Source organism: Acanthaster planci, linkage group LG07 (genome assembly GCF_054643075.1).
Source record: "Acanthaster planci isolate LZ-2023a linkage group LG07, COTS_SCS, whole genome shotgun sequence".
NCBI classification, from domain to species: Eukaryota; Metazoa; Echinodermata; class Asteroidea; order Valvatida; family Acanthasteridae; genus Acanthaster; species Acanthaster planci.
Window position 1 is genome coordinate 19,918,946 of NC_141783.1, and position 17,091 is coordinate 19,936,036.

The 17,091-nt window shown below is 42.4% G+C and overlaps 1 protein-coding gene across 31 annotated transcripts in view; it reads right to left on the reverse strand.

Moving 5' to 3' along the window:
• LOC110976081 (uncharacterized) overlaps positions 1 to 17,091 on the reverse strand; it is a 92,706-nt gene that overhangs the window by 61,445 nt on the left and 14,170 nt on the right. For all 31 annotated transcript variants that reach the window (XM_087138671.1, XM_087138668.1, XM_087138685.1 and 28 more), the window contains 12 exons: positions 14,653 to 14,889; positions 13,643 to 13,870; positions 12,628 to 12,747; positions 11,650 to 11,769; positions 10,043 to 10,504; positions 9,321 to 9,440; positions 8,340 to 8,570; positions 7,429 to 7,662; positions 6,269 to 6,844; positions 3,835 to 4,527; positions 2,775 to 3,008; positions 528 to 644 (listed from right to left, as the gene is read on the reverse strand). In XM_087138671.1, coding sequence (XP_086994797.1) covers positions 528 to 644; positions 2,775 to 3,008; positions 3,835 to 4,527; positions 6,269 to 6,844; positions 7,429 to 7,662; positions 8,340 to 8,570; positions 9,321 to 9,440; positions 10,043 to 10,504; positions 11,650 to 11,769; positions 12,628 to 12,747; positions 13,643 to 13,870; positions 14,653 to 14,889 — 3,372 coding nt within the window. The remainder of the gene's footprint in view (positions 1 to 527; positions 645 to 2,774; positions 3,009 to 3,834; positions 4,528 to 6,268; positions 6,845 to 7,428; positions 7,663 to 8,339; positions 8,571 to 9,320; positions 9,441 to 10,042; positions 10,505 to 11,649; positions 11,770 to 12,627; positions 12,748 to 13,642; positions 13,871 to 14,652; positions 14,890 to 17,091) is intronic.

The following is a 17,091-nucleotide window of genomic DNA, read 5'->3' on the forward strand; positions in this document are numbered from 1 at the left end:
CCACAAAATGAGCTGAAATTCAAAATTTTCACCAATTGAGATATTGGTATTTTTAAAGCAGCAGAAAGAGAGCTTTTCAATGGTATGTACATGACACACTTAACCCTAACCCTCCTCAATCCTCCAACAGGTGAAGGATTCAGGAGGGTTAGGGTTAATAGGGTAAAAGTATGAGGTGAGAGTGTGGCATTATTCTGGCAGCTTTGCACCTTTATTTCTGACATTGTTTCTACATTTCTGACTGGGCACGAATAACGCTTTCATCAAAATTACTAAGAAAATTACATTTTTAAATATCTGATCCTGCCAACAAAATTCGAATTAATTAGAGGGGTTTCTCTTTCAAAATATTACAAAATGCCAAAATTGACCTCCACTTCAATATTTGACTTTGAACCCTCAAAACTGGAAAGAGCAGAATACGACTTTACGCTCAGTTTGTCGTGGCAGGTCACAAATATATAAGTATGACAATCCCTAAAACCAAAAAGAGAGTATCATCAGCAAAGCTTTAACATGCTTCTCACCAGTTTCACAGGTGGTGCCGGTCCACTGCACTGTGCATGTACACTCATAGGCACCTTGACTGGTGTCCTGGCAAGTGCCTCCATTCTTACAAGGATCAGACAAGCAAGCACTCGAAGCTGAAACAAAATGAAAAAAACTGCAGGTGCAAGCATGGAATCAAAAGTGTACATGTATTTTGAAAATTGAAAAATTCAACCACTCGAGGTTTACTGGTTATTTTTTCACTTATCAAATGTGCAACTTTTATCTGATTTTAAAATTGACCTGTTTAACCAACATGGCCTTAAAAATCTGACACAAAGGAAATGAACAAGAAACGCACATTTAAAATTTTTTAAAACTTAAAGTGAAATAAAAAGGGGCATTGGAGCTGATGAGGAATTTTTCTCTTTTTCTTGTAGCAAATTATAGGGATATTTTCCCTTGTTGCTGTCCTAATCTGCAAAAGAAACAGGCTCAATTCAGTGGCTCATTTGATCATCACAAAATTACAGCAAGCACAGGGTCCCCTGTTGGTTGTTGGAACCTACATTGTAACTTTTTCCTGCCTCAAATGTTGGAACCAGCAATGACAGAAAGCTTGGTGTCCGTTGCTAGTTTCTTCAATTCTTACACTAACACCACCAACCATATGGGGATATAAGGTGATATATGGGGATATAAGGTGATAGAGGACTCCATACTGATACCCAATGAGGAATTGAGCAACAGGTATCAACCACTTGTGGACCATTTTCTTTTGGCTCAAAATTTTGGCTTTCAAAAAAAGGAAAGATAACAGCAGCTTACTTTCACCAGCCAAACATCACAAATACCGAATTGTTACATGCATGTGAACAACACTACCCTGCAATCTCAAAGTTTTCAACAAGGGGGTATGCCCTCATACATGTAGCTACATGTTACATGTACCTACAATGATAGGCTGTGCACCGTTGGGCTCAAGCTCAAGAACACATAGTCCATTTCCACAGACCTCTCAGACTTTGTGAATGTGCGTACAAAAGAACTGGGGCTTTAGTGTGTTTAAACCAAAGATCGTATAGCGCCGCATAGCAGTGCAAGATGTAGAACTTCACCGTGAATACAACATTGACTAAAACGTTGTTATCGCATGGGCGCCATTGGAGCAAGCAATATGCCTGCGCAATGCACATTAACGCACAGGCGCAGGCGCCACGGCAGGCATGTACACCTGGTGCACCTGCACCAAAGCATTACCGTAAACTGCGCAGGCCAGGCGTATTGCTTGCTCAAATGGCTCCCAGGGTAATTGCACCTTTTGGGCAGAGTTATCCATCTTGGGCCTTCGGCGCTATTCGATCTTTGGTTTAAACCCCATGTAAACAAGAAGGAACTGAAAACCTAAACTACATGTAAATGTCGGCCAGAGCGGGGATTCACACCTAGGTTGCAGGGGCCAGACAAATACTAGTACCATTCCTGCGGTGCTCTAAGAACTACAGGAGAAGTACCTGACTCCCCAAGGTGGCACAAGTAAGAATGACAATCTATTTTGCTGCACCTGTTTCACAGAAAGTGCCGCTGAAGCTGACTGGGCACTCACTGCCATGGGCCCTGAAGGCGAGGGGAACGCAACTTGCCCCGTTCATGCACAGGTTGTTGGCACAGTGGTCAATTGCTCAAATGCAAGATGGCAAAGCCCCAGAATGTATAAATACATGTACACCGTATGCATGATGAGGGTGGGGCTACAGGTACCTTTAGGGGTCAAAGTCAGGGTCCGGGGTGGAAGATTTGCACGTAATTTAAAAACTGGGACAAGAACTTCTTTTGTAAACAATGATTCATTTGTTCTAAAGCTGGTTCCCTGCCACATCAATAGAACATGACAGCAGGGAGCCATCAATGATGGAAATAAAGCACAATGTAATGTTTAGGATGCCCTTCTATTTTTAGATGGAGCATGGCACATCCATGATTTTTATTTTAATATTCTGCCTGACCAGAGCTTTGCAAAAGTGATCATTATGCAAAATAAAAACCAAGAAAGAGGGAAATTCTTCACACGACTCCTCATGCCCAATGATTGCAAATACTGATGCTAGCCAAAAATCAATGAAACGGATTTGGAAAATTTTGGCCAATTTCAGAAATGAAAGAATTTCCTGCTATTTTGGTTACAAGACCAAGTCGGCTAGAAGACATAAAGATGTGTCCTCAAGTGCTGTAGTCAGTACCTTTTGGCATGAGTACCAGACCATGAAAGACTGTGATTGGCTCACCTGTCTCACATCGGTTGCCAGTCCAACCAGTCAGGCAGTTACACTGGTAGGCGGCGGCACTGGCCGTGCACATCCCTCCGTTGAGGCAGGGTGACGACGCGCAGGCATTGGGGAAAATCTCGCAAGTCGCCCCAGTCCAGCCGTTGACGCAGCTGCAAATGTAGGCAAACATGTTGGGGTCTTCGCTGCACATGCCGCCGTTCTTGCAAGGGTTGCTGGCACAGGCCAGAGTTTCTGTCCAACATGGGTGGGAATAAAACCAAGTCAGTCCAAGAATTTGACAGGTGCAAATGTGCAAAAAATCTCTCATTGAAAATATCCTTGTAATGACATTATTCCTCCATTCTCTGAGCATTTCTGTGTGACTTGCAGAGCACATCATAAAAATATTCCTTCCTTATAACCTACAGCTTGCTTTCTGGGCCTGACAGATATCCTTCAAAACAATGTCCAACAATCCAAGGTCACCATAGAGAAGCTGTTTCTTGCAGTGCGTCTATGCAAAAGGTCAACATGCAGTGTTCAAACAGTGTTCACTTTGCCTCAGGACTGGAAGGTTTTACATTTAAGATGTAAGTTGTGCAAGCTGGAGGTGTTGTTATGCAAATGATAAATATACATTGTAACAGGCTTTCAAATGCATGATACTTGTACATCTCTTTGACTGGTGATGTACATGTAGAACAGATGATTAATAAGCAGTGTTGTATATACGTATACACGTACATGTAAGGTAGATGCAAAAAATGGACTGCGGTGTGGGAAACTCATCACTCGGAGGCACACCACAGTAGGAATCATTCTTACATGGACATGTACCATCCATCAATGGAGTAAACTGTTGACAAGAACCACTTGTGGTCTTGTACCACATGTGCAACCACATGAGTAGCTCAGTTTGATTTCAACACACAGTACGACTTGACAGACTTATCAGACTTTGTGTGCTTAAACATACTACACTGTACTTGAAGTTTAAACCTATCAGCTTTACCTATGTACACAAAAAACTACATACAGATCACACAAAGTGATGTACGAGGAAGAAATTGTGACTTACGAGTTTGGCAGGTATCCCCGCTGTAGCCTTCCCTGCACATACAGGAATAGGCAGTCTGGTTCCCCGTGCAGGTGCCTCCATTTAGGCAAGGATTAGACATGCAGGCATTGACAGCAGTTTCACAGTTTGCTCCCGTCCACTCAGGCAAACATTGGCAGGTGTAAGACGTCTGTCGGTTAGTGCACGTGGCTCCGTTCAGGCATGGGTTCGACACGCAAACGTCGACGGCAGTTTCGCATCTTAGACCAGTCCAACCCGTCAGGCACGCACATCTGTAGGATGTCTGCTCGTTGATGCACACTGCTCCATTCAGGCACGGGTTTGAATCGCAGGCATTGATGACAATTTCACAGTTCGGTCCTGTCCAACCGTCGGCACACTGGCATGTGTAAAAGGTCTGTCCATTGTTGCACGTTGCTCCATTCAGGCATGGGTTGGACACGCAAGCGTCAACGGGAGTTTCGCAGCTCAGACCAGTCCATGCAGCTGTACATTGACATGTATAGGATGTTTGCTGATTCATGCAAGTGGCTCCGTTCTGACAAGGAACAGATGCGCAGACGTCAATGGCTGTTCCACAGTCCGGGCCAGTCCAACCAGCCATGCAGAGGCAAATGTATCCCACCACGGCACCCGACCCTTCCATGCATGTGGCTCCATTCTGACATGGCTGACTGACGCAAGTCAAGATACCTGAAACAAAAATGCAGTTGTGTCCATACATGGCCAGTTCACTCAAGAGAAAACAGTGATCCCTGAGGGTCAATTTACACATAAGAGTGGTAACTCTGTGTTCAATACTCATGCTAACGCAAGTGCACTCCTGAGCACATGATCAGAACGTGCCAGAACATGGGTAACCAAGAGTATACTCCGACTCAGACAAAGACTACGTACATGTATGTAACCTTGTATCCAATAATTATTTCAAGATGGCAGATAGGTAACCATTAATCATTTCCACGAAGAGATCCAAGTGTTATGCCCACACAACGTTTGTCTGCACCTGTGAGCATCAAGAGTAACCCATCCAAACACAACGAGTAAGCACCAACAGAGAGTGGTGTGTTGCGTGATATTAGGAATGCAAATATCATAAGTAATGGAGACTTTCCAGTTTCCACAATGGACAATGCATGACGGCACAGCTAATTGTATTCTTGCTCCAACCATCTCTAGGCTAGTCAATAATATTATTATTGCGATAAGCTCCAAACGATGTACTGTACATGCACATAGGGAAGTCAATGCGCCGCGAGTTGAGGCCTGCATTACTGCATTTGGGCCACACAAATACTCCATTGAAAACCTCCAACCACAAAGTCACTGTTGGCCCCAGCAGCTACAAGTGTCTTACAAGTATTAGGGGGCAGAACTAAACCAACAGACTGTACGCATGTGTAATGTTTTGTACAGTAAACTCCAGCTACACGTAAGTCGGCTCTCTTACTTGGGACTCGAGATTGTCATACCGTGCTCGCGTGCCGCACACGTACACAGCCGTTTTCCAAAACTCAACTTCGTCTCCGTCTCGGGAACCGTCTCCAAAACAAATTCCTGATTGTCATTTCAATTAAATGGAAGAACTGTAATGTTTGGCTCTTTTGCATCTTACTTGATGTAAAAGATGTACCCAAACTACGTGGATGCATTAGTCAAGCAGTGTGGGGCTTGTCGCTTGACACTTCTAGGCAACCACGGCGAAGGAAACTGATACCCAAGCACAATATTTTTATTACCGACTTACAAGAAGGATTTTTTGTGGTCTTGTAGAAAAGGGACCGAGTGAAACATGTCCACTTATGAGAAATAAATGACGACTTAGAAATGACGTGAAGGCGTCAATACCAGTAGCCGCTCTAGTAACACGCATGTGCTCTGTCCATTTTGGGGGTTGCCTAATTGAGCAAACTTTACCGCTAATGTGTGCAGGGAAATGGCTTTTTCCGTACAGTACCATGATATGATATATGATAATTTAATGTCCACAATTTCCATGTTGAAATTTGCTTTCCACCAGCATATAAGAGTTCTAAATGTAGAAATAATGCATAGGTCTGTATATGTTGTTCTTTTTTTCTTTTTTTACCGTGGCACTTGAGACACGGTGATTTTGGTCGTGTTTATTTTATGAATGGAAAATGAAGACATCATGGTAATATCGGATAATGCGATAATTTTTCATGATATGAAAAGAACTGAATATCAAACAGACTTAATCGTGAAACATCATCTTCAATGATGTGTCAGGGGCAGCATTTTCAAAGTTTTACTGAAATTGTTGATAAATATTTGCATGCTATTAAGTCAATGATAAAAAAATTAGAAAAAAATCATATACACTGTGTCCATCAACATAAATGTACATAATTTGCTCTCAATAGAGAACCTTTTACATGTACAAATGAATAGTCAGATAAACAAATTCACTTACGGATTTCACAGTTCTGTCCAGTCCAACCTGCTACACACTGACAAGTGTAGGACGTCTGCTGGTTGATGCATGTTGCTCCATTCTGACAAGGATCAGGAACACAAAGATTGATAGGTACTTCACAGTTCTGTCCAGTCCAACCTGCTACACACTGACAAGTGTAGGACGTCTGCTGGTTGACACATGTTGCTCCATTCTGACAAGGATCAGGAACACAAAGATTGATAGGTACTTCACAGTTCTGTCCAGTCCAACCTGCTACACACTGACAAAAAAAGGATGTTTCCCCATTAAAGCATGTTGCTCCGTTCTGACAAGGATCAGGGACACACAGATCGATGGGGACTTCACAGTTCTGTCCAGTCCAACCTGCCGCACACTGACAAGCGTACGACACCTGCCCATTAAAGCATGTCGCGCCATTCAAGCACGGTTCTGACGTGCAGAAATCCAAAGCAACGTCGCACGTTGTTCCCGTCCAACCAGCCAGGCACACGCAGATGAAACCTACACCGTTGGAAAACTCAAAACATTGCCCACCATTCTGGCACGGTTGACTCTCACAGGTCAAGTTCCCTGAGCACAAATTGTAAAAGAGAAAAGAAGGACAACATTACCCCAAAAACCTCTGTCCAATTTTCAAAGCACTAGGAGGGAGGGAGTTGCACTATTCCCAGTGGTAGTATAGGTGCATCTCTTTTGTGACTCGTGTGGTTCTGAGAAAAAAATTGAGCATCACTGACACAGTTTTCCTGATACTGACCACCATCAACCCAAATACCAACCAGTATCACTTGTCGAGCTTCCAGAATTCTCACGCAGCCCACCTATTGAAATTTGACGTGGGCTTGCCCTGTCATGTTTAATGAAGGTCTACCAGGAATTTTTATCTTTATATTCTTCCAGTAAAGTTTAATCTGCAGATTGGTGAAAAGAAATTAATTTTAACCTTTCACATCTGGCATGGCTTTACTGTTCCAAGGTTTCCAAATTCATGCATGTTTGACTTCATATCATGTACATGTATTTACGTGAGAGTGAGAAATGTACAGTATTAGACGGAGAAAACGCGGCTCTTTTAGGGTTGAGGTAAAAATTGACTACAGGGGAAGTTTAACCTCTGACATTTGAGTGCTACAGCCGCAGGAAAAAATACTCACGAATGTGGCAATTCTGGCCTGTCCAGCCTTCCACACACTGACAAGTGTAGGAGGTTTGGTTATTGACGCAAGTAGCACCATTCATGCAGGGATTGGATGCACATGTGTCACTAGCAATGTCACAGTCTTTGCCCTCCCAGCCCGGCCGGCACAGACAGATGTAGTCGTACTCTTCAAACGAATCTCTGCAGAGGGCTTCGTTCTGACAGGGCTGACTGTCGCAAGCTTGCAACCCTTTGGGGGGCAACAGCACCAAAACAACGCAAGTAACATTTACAACATGACCACAATAACATACCTGAAGCACAACAACCATTCACATGAAAAAAAAACCGGTGTTATGCTTTCTGTTTTTAAATATAAAAATGCACACTCTGTTCTTCAAATTGGTTCGCGATCAAAATATAACTCAAGCAAGGACTCTCAAGACTTTGGAGACACTTGGTGGTGGCAAATTCCCACAATTATTTGTGCTATGTTTGAGATAATGTCCACATGCTTAAAATTTGGCAGACAACAGAGCACCAGTCACATGAGACCAATAGATTTCAATTTTGTTCGATAAGCTCATTTTTAATTGACTTCAGAAGAATTTTTAAAAGTTCCAAATATTAAAGTGTCTCTGCAGTCTTTATTTCGTTGGAGACATAAAATTTTTATTGGGGTATCAAAAACAATTTCCTTTATCTTCAAGAGGTTCCCCGGCATGTAACATATGTAACTTGTCTAGGGTGCTAGAAAAGCCTACTCTTCTATATTGCAATTCGACAGCCAGAAACCATTACTACGGCGGCACAATGCTCGTGGACAGGGGGCACATACATGTTACGTACTTCTTCGACCAATAGGGTGTGGTGATTTGCCAATCGAATTAGTCGATCATTGAGAGTGCGTTTGTCTCTTGAACTTACGCGTTTCGCAGAACTGCCCGACCCATCCCAGCACGCACTGGCATTCAAAGGACGACCCTTGATTCACGCAAGTAGCACCATTCTGGCATACGTCCGTCGTGCAAACATCAAAGATGTCGCAGTTTGCCCCGATCCAGCCATCCGGACACTGGCAAGTGTAGTTGGAGTTGTCGTTGGAATTGAAGCATGTTCCCCCATTCTGGCAAGGTTGACTGGTGCAGGGAAGTGTTGCTGTTCAAAGTGAAAATGAAACAAAAAGAACAAACTTCATTCATTTGTCTTAGGCAAATCATGGAGTTGGGAGGTTATTACCTTGAATGGAAGCCAATGAAAATCTGTAGCTTCCGATCAAACATGTGCGCTCCAAATTTGCAAAAGATGAATATATTTCAACAAGAGAAACTTTCACAGCAAATGCGTTGTGAGTCAACTTTCCTGTGTGTACCATTTATACTGCATAAGAGCCGGCATTTACATTCATGTTTTGACCTGCCATTGTGAATAGGCTGCAATGTCGAATTTGATTTCCTATTAACAGCACTAGAACTTCTTATATTTTCAGTGAAATTCACGGCCACACTATTCTAGTTTGTCTGTCTCTGCAGCATATTTGTCTTTAGAAAGTTGGACTTTAAATGTTAACTCTTGGTGATCTTTTGTTCAAGATTTGTGTGACATTTTTTACTTTTTTTTTTTTTTCAAAACTCTGAGACTATGATGTGGAGCAATATTTGCTACAATGCCCGGTGGCACAGACGCGTTACGGCGACATACAAGGTCAATCTTCTTGGACTCTTTTGAGCCTCTGTGCATGGGACGGGCAGGCTTTCACCGCGATAAGGGACAATATCTGCATTTTTGATGCAGGGAATCACTGCATGTTTAGATGTCATCCGTTGTGAAATGGTTATTGGAGGACTACGGCACTGGACTCCGAGATTACAGTTCAAGAAATTATGACTGATTCCAGGTTTGGCTCACCTGTTTCACAGTCCAGCCCGCTCCATCCGACCGGGCACAGGCAAAAGTAACCGAAAGATATGAAATTTTCAAAACACGTCCCTCCGTTTTGACAGGGTTGACTTCCACAACTCAGTATACCTGCAAGATGATCAGTTACGATAAATTTCATACAAATGACCAAATTCACACTCCATTCAAAACCAAGAATTAATCAATTACTTGTCAAGGACAATCACCTCAAACGAAGGCATAAGCAGTGTAGAATGGTAGAAAAGGGAGGAAAAAACGATTTAGCAATTCCATGAAAATCTTGCTCAAAAGAGCTTCCAACTACCAGTAGAGTTACCAAGAAAGAAATTTCTTGTAAAATATAAGAAATTGTTTGGCCATTGTTTCGATCATATTATTAACTGGAAAATTGTACACGACTTTGCGACTTTGTTGCGGAAGACCTTGCGATCTAATCACGTAGCAAATATTACAGCAACCTGCACTGTTAGACACAGAATCCATACTGTACATAAGTTAAATAAACAAACCATTGACCAGAATACGGCATACATGTAAGTGCGCTGTTACCATACTCATGTGCAGGATGCACGCATGCGTTAAATACATCTTTTATCAACAGGTGTTGTGAATTGAAGACATGCACATGGCACACTCATTTAGTGCCGCTAGAGTTAATGGCACTTTCTGACATTAGACATTTTGACATCTGAGTTTCTCTAAGAGCTTACGGGTTTCGCAGTTCTGTCCAGTCCAACCTGCTACACACTGACAAGTGTAGGATGTCTGCTGGTTGACGCATGTCGCTCCATTCTGACAAGGATCAGGAACACAAAGATTGATAGGTACTTCACAGTTCTGTCCAGTCCAACCTGCTACACACTGACAAGTGTAGGATATCTGCTGGTTGATGCATGTCGCTCCATTCTGACAAGGATCAGGAACACAAAGATTGATAGGTACTTCACAGTTCTGTCCAGTCCAACCTGCTACACACTGACAAGTGTAGGATGTCTGCTGGTTGGTGCATGTTGCTCCATTTTGGCAAGGATTAGACACACAGGTATTGATGGGACTACTGCAGTCTGTTCCCTCCCATCCAGCTTCGCAAACACAAATGTAGCCTCCGCCGTTGAAGTTTTCAAAACACGTCCCATTATTCTGGCAAGGCTGGCTTTGGCAAATTAGTGTTTCTGTGTCCAAAAAAATTAATGGAAAATCAATACGGGTCCGAAGATATTGCGATAGCATTAACCGTACACATATCGCATTTCAATGCTGGAGGGTGTGCATGATATATTTCCAATTGACCATACAGAAATGCTCAACAAGGGCAGATCAAGAAAATTTAACTGAGGCATATCTCCAAATCACCAAAGCAGGAAAATGGAGATGGAAAGAAATCTAGCCAACAATGTCCTCCTTAAATTCATTTACGTTACAAAATAATGCCTCTTAACATTTTTCTTTAAAAGGGGCTACTTTGCTCATTTTTTTAGGGGAATGCTATAGGCAATATTCGCCTTTGCTTATTGAATATCAACACAGGGGTTTTGATAAAGGTCAGGCGTTGAGGCTAGGTTTTTGCCAAGGTGCAGTGATGTGTCCTGGCCATCACCTGGTGGTGAGGATTTCTTGTATTCAGAAAATGTGGATCGAACTGCAGGCAGTTTGGTCTGTCCACCTCAACTTAGGGTCACCAAAGTGACCACTGTGCAATGAAAATGGTCCCGAAAACAACGGTAATATGCAGCTTTTGCTGCAGGTCACACTGCACTGGTTGGTGAGATACGAGGACAATGTGGCATTGTAGAGGTAGCAATATGATCAACCCATGGCTGTAAGAATGCTAGATCCTTAAGCTTAACCCTAACCCTGCCAGTGTACAGTGCATCAGGTAAACAAGTCCGATGTACTTTGATGCACTTGGCAATCAACAGCAGCCAAACAAACTAGCCATGGTAAGCTAATGGGAGCATGTTGGATCTTGTGGTGACCGGCAACCACTGACTCCAAGGCTGTTTGGCCTAGGGAGATTTGACGTGTTGGATCTTGTGGTGACCTGCAACCACTGACTCCAAGGCTGTTTGGCCTAGGGAGATTTGACATGTTGGATCTTGTGGTGACCGGCAACCACTGACTCCAAGGCTGTTTGGCCTAAGGAGATTTGACGTGTTGGATCTTGTTATACTGGGCAGGCAAACCACTTTAAAATGCAGTCTGATGCCTCCAGTAGGGTTTCTCAAGTACCCTGCAGGATTATAGGGTTAATCGGAGAAGCTGGTGACCACTACGGCTCTCCTACAGTTGACGTGTATTATCACTACTAGGAATATACCCAGGTCACAGTTGGTGCCCGTCCATCCTGATGGGCACTGACACACATAAGCGTTGGTCTCAAATCCTTCATAGCATGACCCTCCATTCAGGCACGGTTGGCTCTCGCATGGGAATGCCACTAACGCAAAAGGGGAAAGAAGGGTTAGAGGTGATTTTTTGTTGGTTTGTACTGCATCCTTTGTAATCAAGATGAATTTTGCCCAACGACCACAAAGGACAAATGATGGATATGTGCTGATTACTGGTAATAGTGTTGTATCAAGTCCTTTCATGATATCAAACACAAGTAAACTGGGTGAACAATGCAGAGGAATAGTTTTGTCAGGGTTCTTGTAAACAGTTGAGACTTGACTGCAGACTAAACGACTTGTGATGGATTTGCAGTAGATTTGACAACTTTGAAAAAGACTACACAAAAGTTGTGAACCAAGATAAAAACACCGATATTTTCACTGTTTTCAGTTCTATCGAACAATGTGTTTGTGTGCATTAGAATTAAACTAAACTATCAAACAATATATACAACAAAAAAACACATTTGAAAATATTTTCCCCCATTCATTTCAAATTTGCAAAAGCTTTCACTCAAAATAAGTAGCATCTCCATTTTCAGATGTTACATTATTGCCCTTACAAAAATGACACGACATTTTGTAAAATCTGAAGAAGACAAGAAACAGATGAACTGTGACCTTTGACCACACTTTTCTGCTCCACTTGTGATAAAGGCTCAATGCAAGCATACTGATGTTGGTTTATTAACAATTAGCGCTTTTTATATCCAGTGCTTATCAATGAAGTCTCAAATGGCTAGGCAGCATTTACTCCTGCTCACCAGGTCATGAGATCAGTTTTTGCAGCTGCTTAAGGACCAGCTCTATTTGATCTTCACCTTCCCAGGTATCATTTTATACTCCTGGGTGGAGACGGGCAAAGGACCAATGCACTCTGGCGGGATCAAGGTTGTTTATTTTACCTTGCTCACAGTTTGTCCCCGTCCAGCCCGGTAAGCAGACACAACGATAGGAAAGCCGGTCAATCGAGTCAAAGCACTGGCCTCCGTTTAGGCATGGCACACTCACACAGGCTGGAATGACTGCCAACAAAATGAAAAATAGATCTCTCAAAATGATTGCTTTAAGTTAATCATGGCAACATAATCATGTTTGAAAAGAGGTTTCAGTGTGTCAACATACCGGTACTATGGGCCAGAAGTGCAAGCAAGTCATATTTCCATGAGGCAAAGCAAATTTGACTTGTTTGCCTATTATTCATTGTTTTATAATATCTCTATCATCATGAAAACAGATAGTTTTGCTTTTGCATACAGAAAGTCAAGGACACACTTTTTCCTGCATTCCAACTGAAGTTGGTAATATTTAATATTAACTAGTCAAATTTGTCAAACGTCATTTTATTTGCATGTAAAAGTCTCCAATCCTAAAACATAATGACTCTAGTCTGAGATTCAACTCTGCCATTAAAGCAGTGGCTTCATGCTTATGCTTTCTTGAACTTCATGTGGGCGTGCATTTGGCCAATTACAATATCTCATTGGTTGAAAAAGGCATGTAACTCATGAAAAACACTAGCATGCGAGCTTGCTGCCACAGCAGTAATTCTGGCCAATGGTTTAACTTGCACACAGCAGTACAGGGTACTAGGACATTCCAGTTTCACAACTAACAGACAAGGTACAGGTTTGCATTTTGAAAGAGCCCTAGGCAGTGTTACATTCAAGTCCATCACAAGTCCACCACAAGTCATTCAGTTTGAAGCCAATTCACAAGCTATTCAAATGAGCTGAAACAAAAACCATTCTTTTGTCATTGTTCACCCTGTTACTTATGATTGGCCTCGTGAAGGGGCTTGTGACTGGACTTTGCAAGAGACTCGTGAAAGGACTTGTGATGGAATCGAATACAACACTGGCCCTAGGTCAATTACTGGTCCTTGAGCCCGCATGCTTATTGGCGGAGTGGGCGGCTTACCGAGTTCGCAGTTTGTACCCATGAATCCCGATGTGCAATTGCAGATGTAGGACATCTGCAGGTTGGTGCACTGCGCCCCGTTCTGGCAGGGATTGGGGTTGCACATGTTGGTCGGGAGGGCGCACGTTGGGCCTTCCCAACCGTTGACACAGGCACAGGTGAACGAGGTACCTTGGGGTGAGCAGGTGCCACCGTTCATGCATGGATCGTTGTCGCAAGCACGAATCTCTGTTTAAGCAAAACAGGCATTTATCAATTTTTTGCATGCATGGCTTAAGAGACACGTCCAAGACATGCAGTGATAAAGAAAATTTCAATGGCTACATGCATTGTTTGGCATGGAAAAGGATTTATCGACTACGAACAAAGGGTGAGGATTCCCCTCGTTTTCTCTGAATGATGTAATTTACATTCAGAATTCGCATCTTGGCATGAACAGAAAAAAGGCCTTTTAAGCTTGTTATAGTTGAGCTCTGAAGACAAATGACGCTGCGTTCGATTTCGATACTTCCATGTTTATTTGAACAGATAAAATCAGAGAAAAGATGTTTTCCTTTGAGGTGCTCCTAAAAGCTGACTGTGTGTTAGCCAGTCTTAAAGACTGTCAGTTGCTTTGGACTAATTTAGTGAATCAGTACAATGTTAATCCAGTCTTTAAATGGTTGACCTATCTGGAGATGGTTTAAAATCAGCTAAGTTTGGGATTTTCTTTTTATTCTTTGGCATGCATAGGTTTTCCCTGCTATTTAAAAAAATTTCACCGATCACAGAACAGTTAAACAAATGGATAGAATATTATCACCAGCGAGATGTTTGCATTCTACCGAGTTGCAGAGAGGTTTGAAATTGGTGAATTTGAATGAAAATTATGTTAAATAGCCAGGAAAACCTATATTTATTGTTGCTGAAGTGGACTGCTTTTCAATGATTTCCAAATCTGAACACAAAAATGGTTAAATAGATGTACACACTGCCTTTTTTTCTGGGAAGAAAGTTCTGATCTATTTTACCGAGTTCACAGTTGAGTCCGGTGAAACCTGTGGCACAGGAACAGGTGTAAAAAGTCTGGGAGTTGTTGCACGACGCTCCATTCAGGCAAGGGTCAGACGCGCAGGCGTTAATGGGCTCGTCACAGAATTTCCCTTGCCAGCCGGGGGTGCAACGGCAGAAGTAGCCCTGGGGGTTCAACGACTGTTGGTAGCATGTAGCGCCATTCTGACAGGGCTGCTGAGAGCATGCAGTGATTGCTAACAGATGAAGAATGGATCAAGAACCTTCATTAGGCGTGGTAAAAGGGCAATTCAAAGCAACAAACTGGAGGTCAGGGGCAGTATTCATGGGATTTAACAAGAGTTTCCTTTGGTGTCTTCTGCAGGAAACTTTTATGACAGCTGATGAGATTCAGCATCAAAACTGTTGTGACATCAGATGAGATTCAGCATCAAAAATTTTATGACAGGTGAGATCCAGCGTCAAAACTTTTATGACATCAGATGTGATTCAGCGTCAAAACTATTATGACATCAGATGTGATTCAGCGTCAAATGTTTTATGACATCAGATGAGATTCAGCGTCAAATGTTTTATGACATCAGATGAGATTCAGCGTCAAACTTTTATGACATGAGCATGTGCATTCAAGTGAAGTGTAATATCACGCTGCAGCTAGTCCAGTCTGGTACCTGCTGAAGAGATACTGCCATAGTGCTGACATCTGTGTAGAAAGGTACAGGAGCAGACTAATTTGCTTTCCAAAGAAAACAGAGAAACGTACAGCTTAGCAAAAGGTGAAGTATGCTTAACGGTTTTTCACAGCAAAGAGCTATTAACATAACACACCTACTGCTTGGGCAAGTATATGATGTCCACTATTTTGTTGGCAAGACCTGGTCATGTGACCAAGAACAGTGAAACTAAGTTTTACAAAATGCTTTGATGAATGGATTCTACAAATACCAATCACGGAATCTCAGTTACAAATGTACAAAGACTATGGTTTACTGCTCGAGTGCAAACAGAAAAATTATCAGTGACTCCTTTTTCTCCCAACTACAGATTTCTTTCAGTTACCTCACACAGACATGTAAAACCTTTATAAACTGAGTTTCAAAGAAAATACAAACAAACCTCCAAAAGCTGAGGATGGAAGAATTGAAGGTAAAATAAGCAGTGCAAGGATTGTACATTTCTATTAACTACAACATAAACATCAGAATTGAAAATTGCAGCAAACATTTGAAAGCAAGTTTGATGAAACTTTCACTGAACCGAAGCACAAGGAAAGTTTGAACTGAAATACAAGCACCTTTGAAAGTTCTCAACAGCAAAGACAGCGACAAATTGAAGATTTGTCAGTTTATGAGTATCCGTAGCTACCTGCACACAAAAGTAATGCTGAATAGGAAAACGTAAGATTTGTGCTTTAACAATTTAGAGCAGTGGCGATCTAATCAAGGACACCAAGAGAAGGCACTTTGAGTGTGCATAAACAACTTCCCAATGCACCATCCCCCAATGCAAACACCACACAGCATTACTAAGACGATACTTGCAGAGTGTGTGAAATAAATGGTGATTTTGCAGCAGCATACTGAAGTATCCTGATCCCCAATGGGGATTCGGTCATTTGATCTGGTCACGGTCATGAAGTCAAAGTACTGTCGTCCTTCTAGCCTCATAAGGGGTCCATTACATGTATCTTTAAACATTTCCAATCAGTTTGGCCTCCTGACGGCAACGGACATGCATCGCAAGTGTTATCACAGGGTCCGCTACTGATTTGCATTTCCAAAATTGTTCAAAGGCGTTTGAAGACCCGTTTTTAGTTGGCAGTGGAAATGAGAAATTGATGCACAACTATCCTACAAGCAGTTTCTACAGGTAGTTGTCACTGAAGCCAGACAATGCCGACCTCGCTACAGGTTTGAATGGACACCGACATAAAAGTTCACCTAACTTTCCATGCTTGGGCCATTACCTGTGTGACTCTCACACCTGACAATTGAATTCTGCACCTTTTACGTGAAGTTTGCCTGCGGCAGTGCAGTGTTCAGCATCCCATGCTCAAACTCAACAGCAAACCAGCCATAACGCAAAGGTGGCTGAGGCAGCGTGTGACTCAAAGGTTGAGATATAAACCCAGTACTGGACCAAGAGAAAGCACAATTTTTCTAAGCAATGGAGGCTCCTTTGGTGGGAACTGAACTTTGTTGGTTCACAAATGACAATGAAATGCAAATGTTACAGTCGCGTCGCTACCAATAAATGAACACCCCCCCTAAGACATGGCTCTTTCCAACCAATGAGGGGGTGCTTTGCTCATGCCAGATACACAAGTTAAGTTTATATCTCCAGTTTAATGCTCACAAGTGTGCAGCAGTAGCTAAATAATCAACATATTGAGTGCAAAGCATTGCGGCTATTTCTATTCAAAGCATAAGCTGTAGACA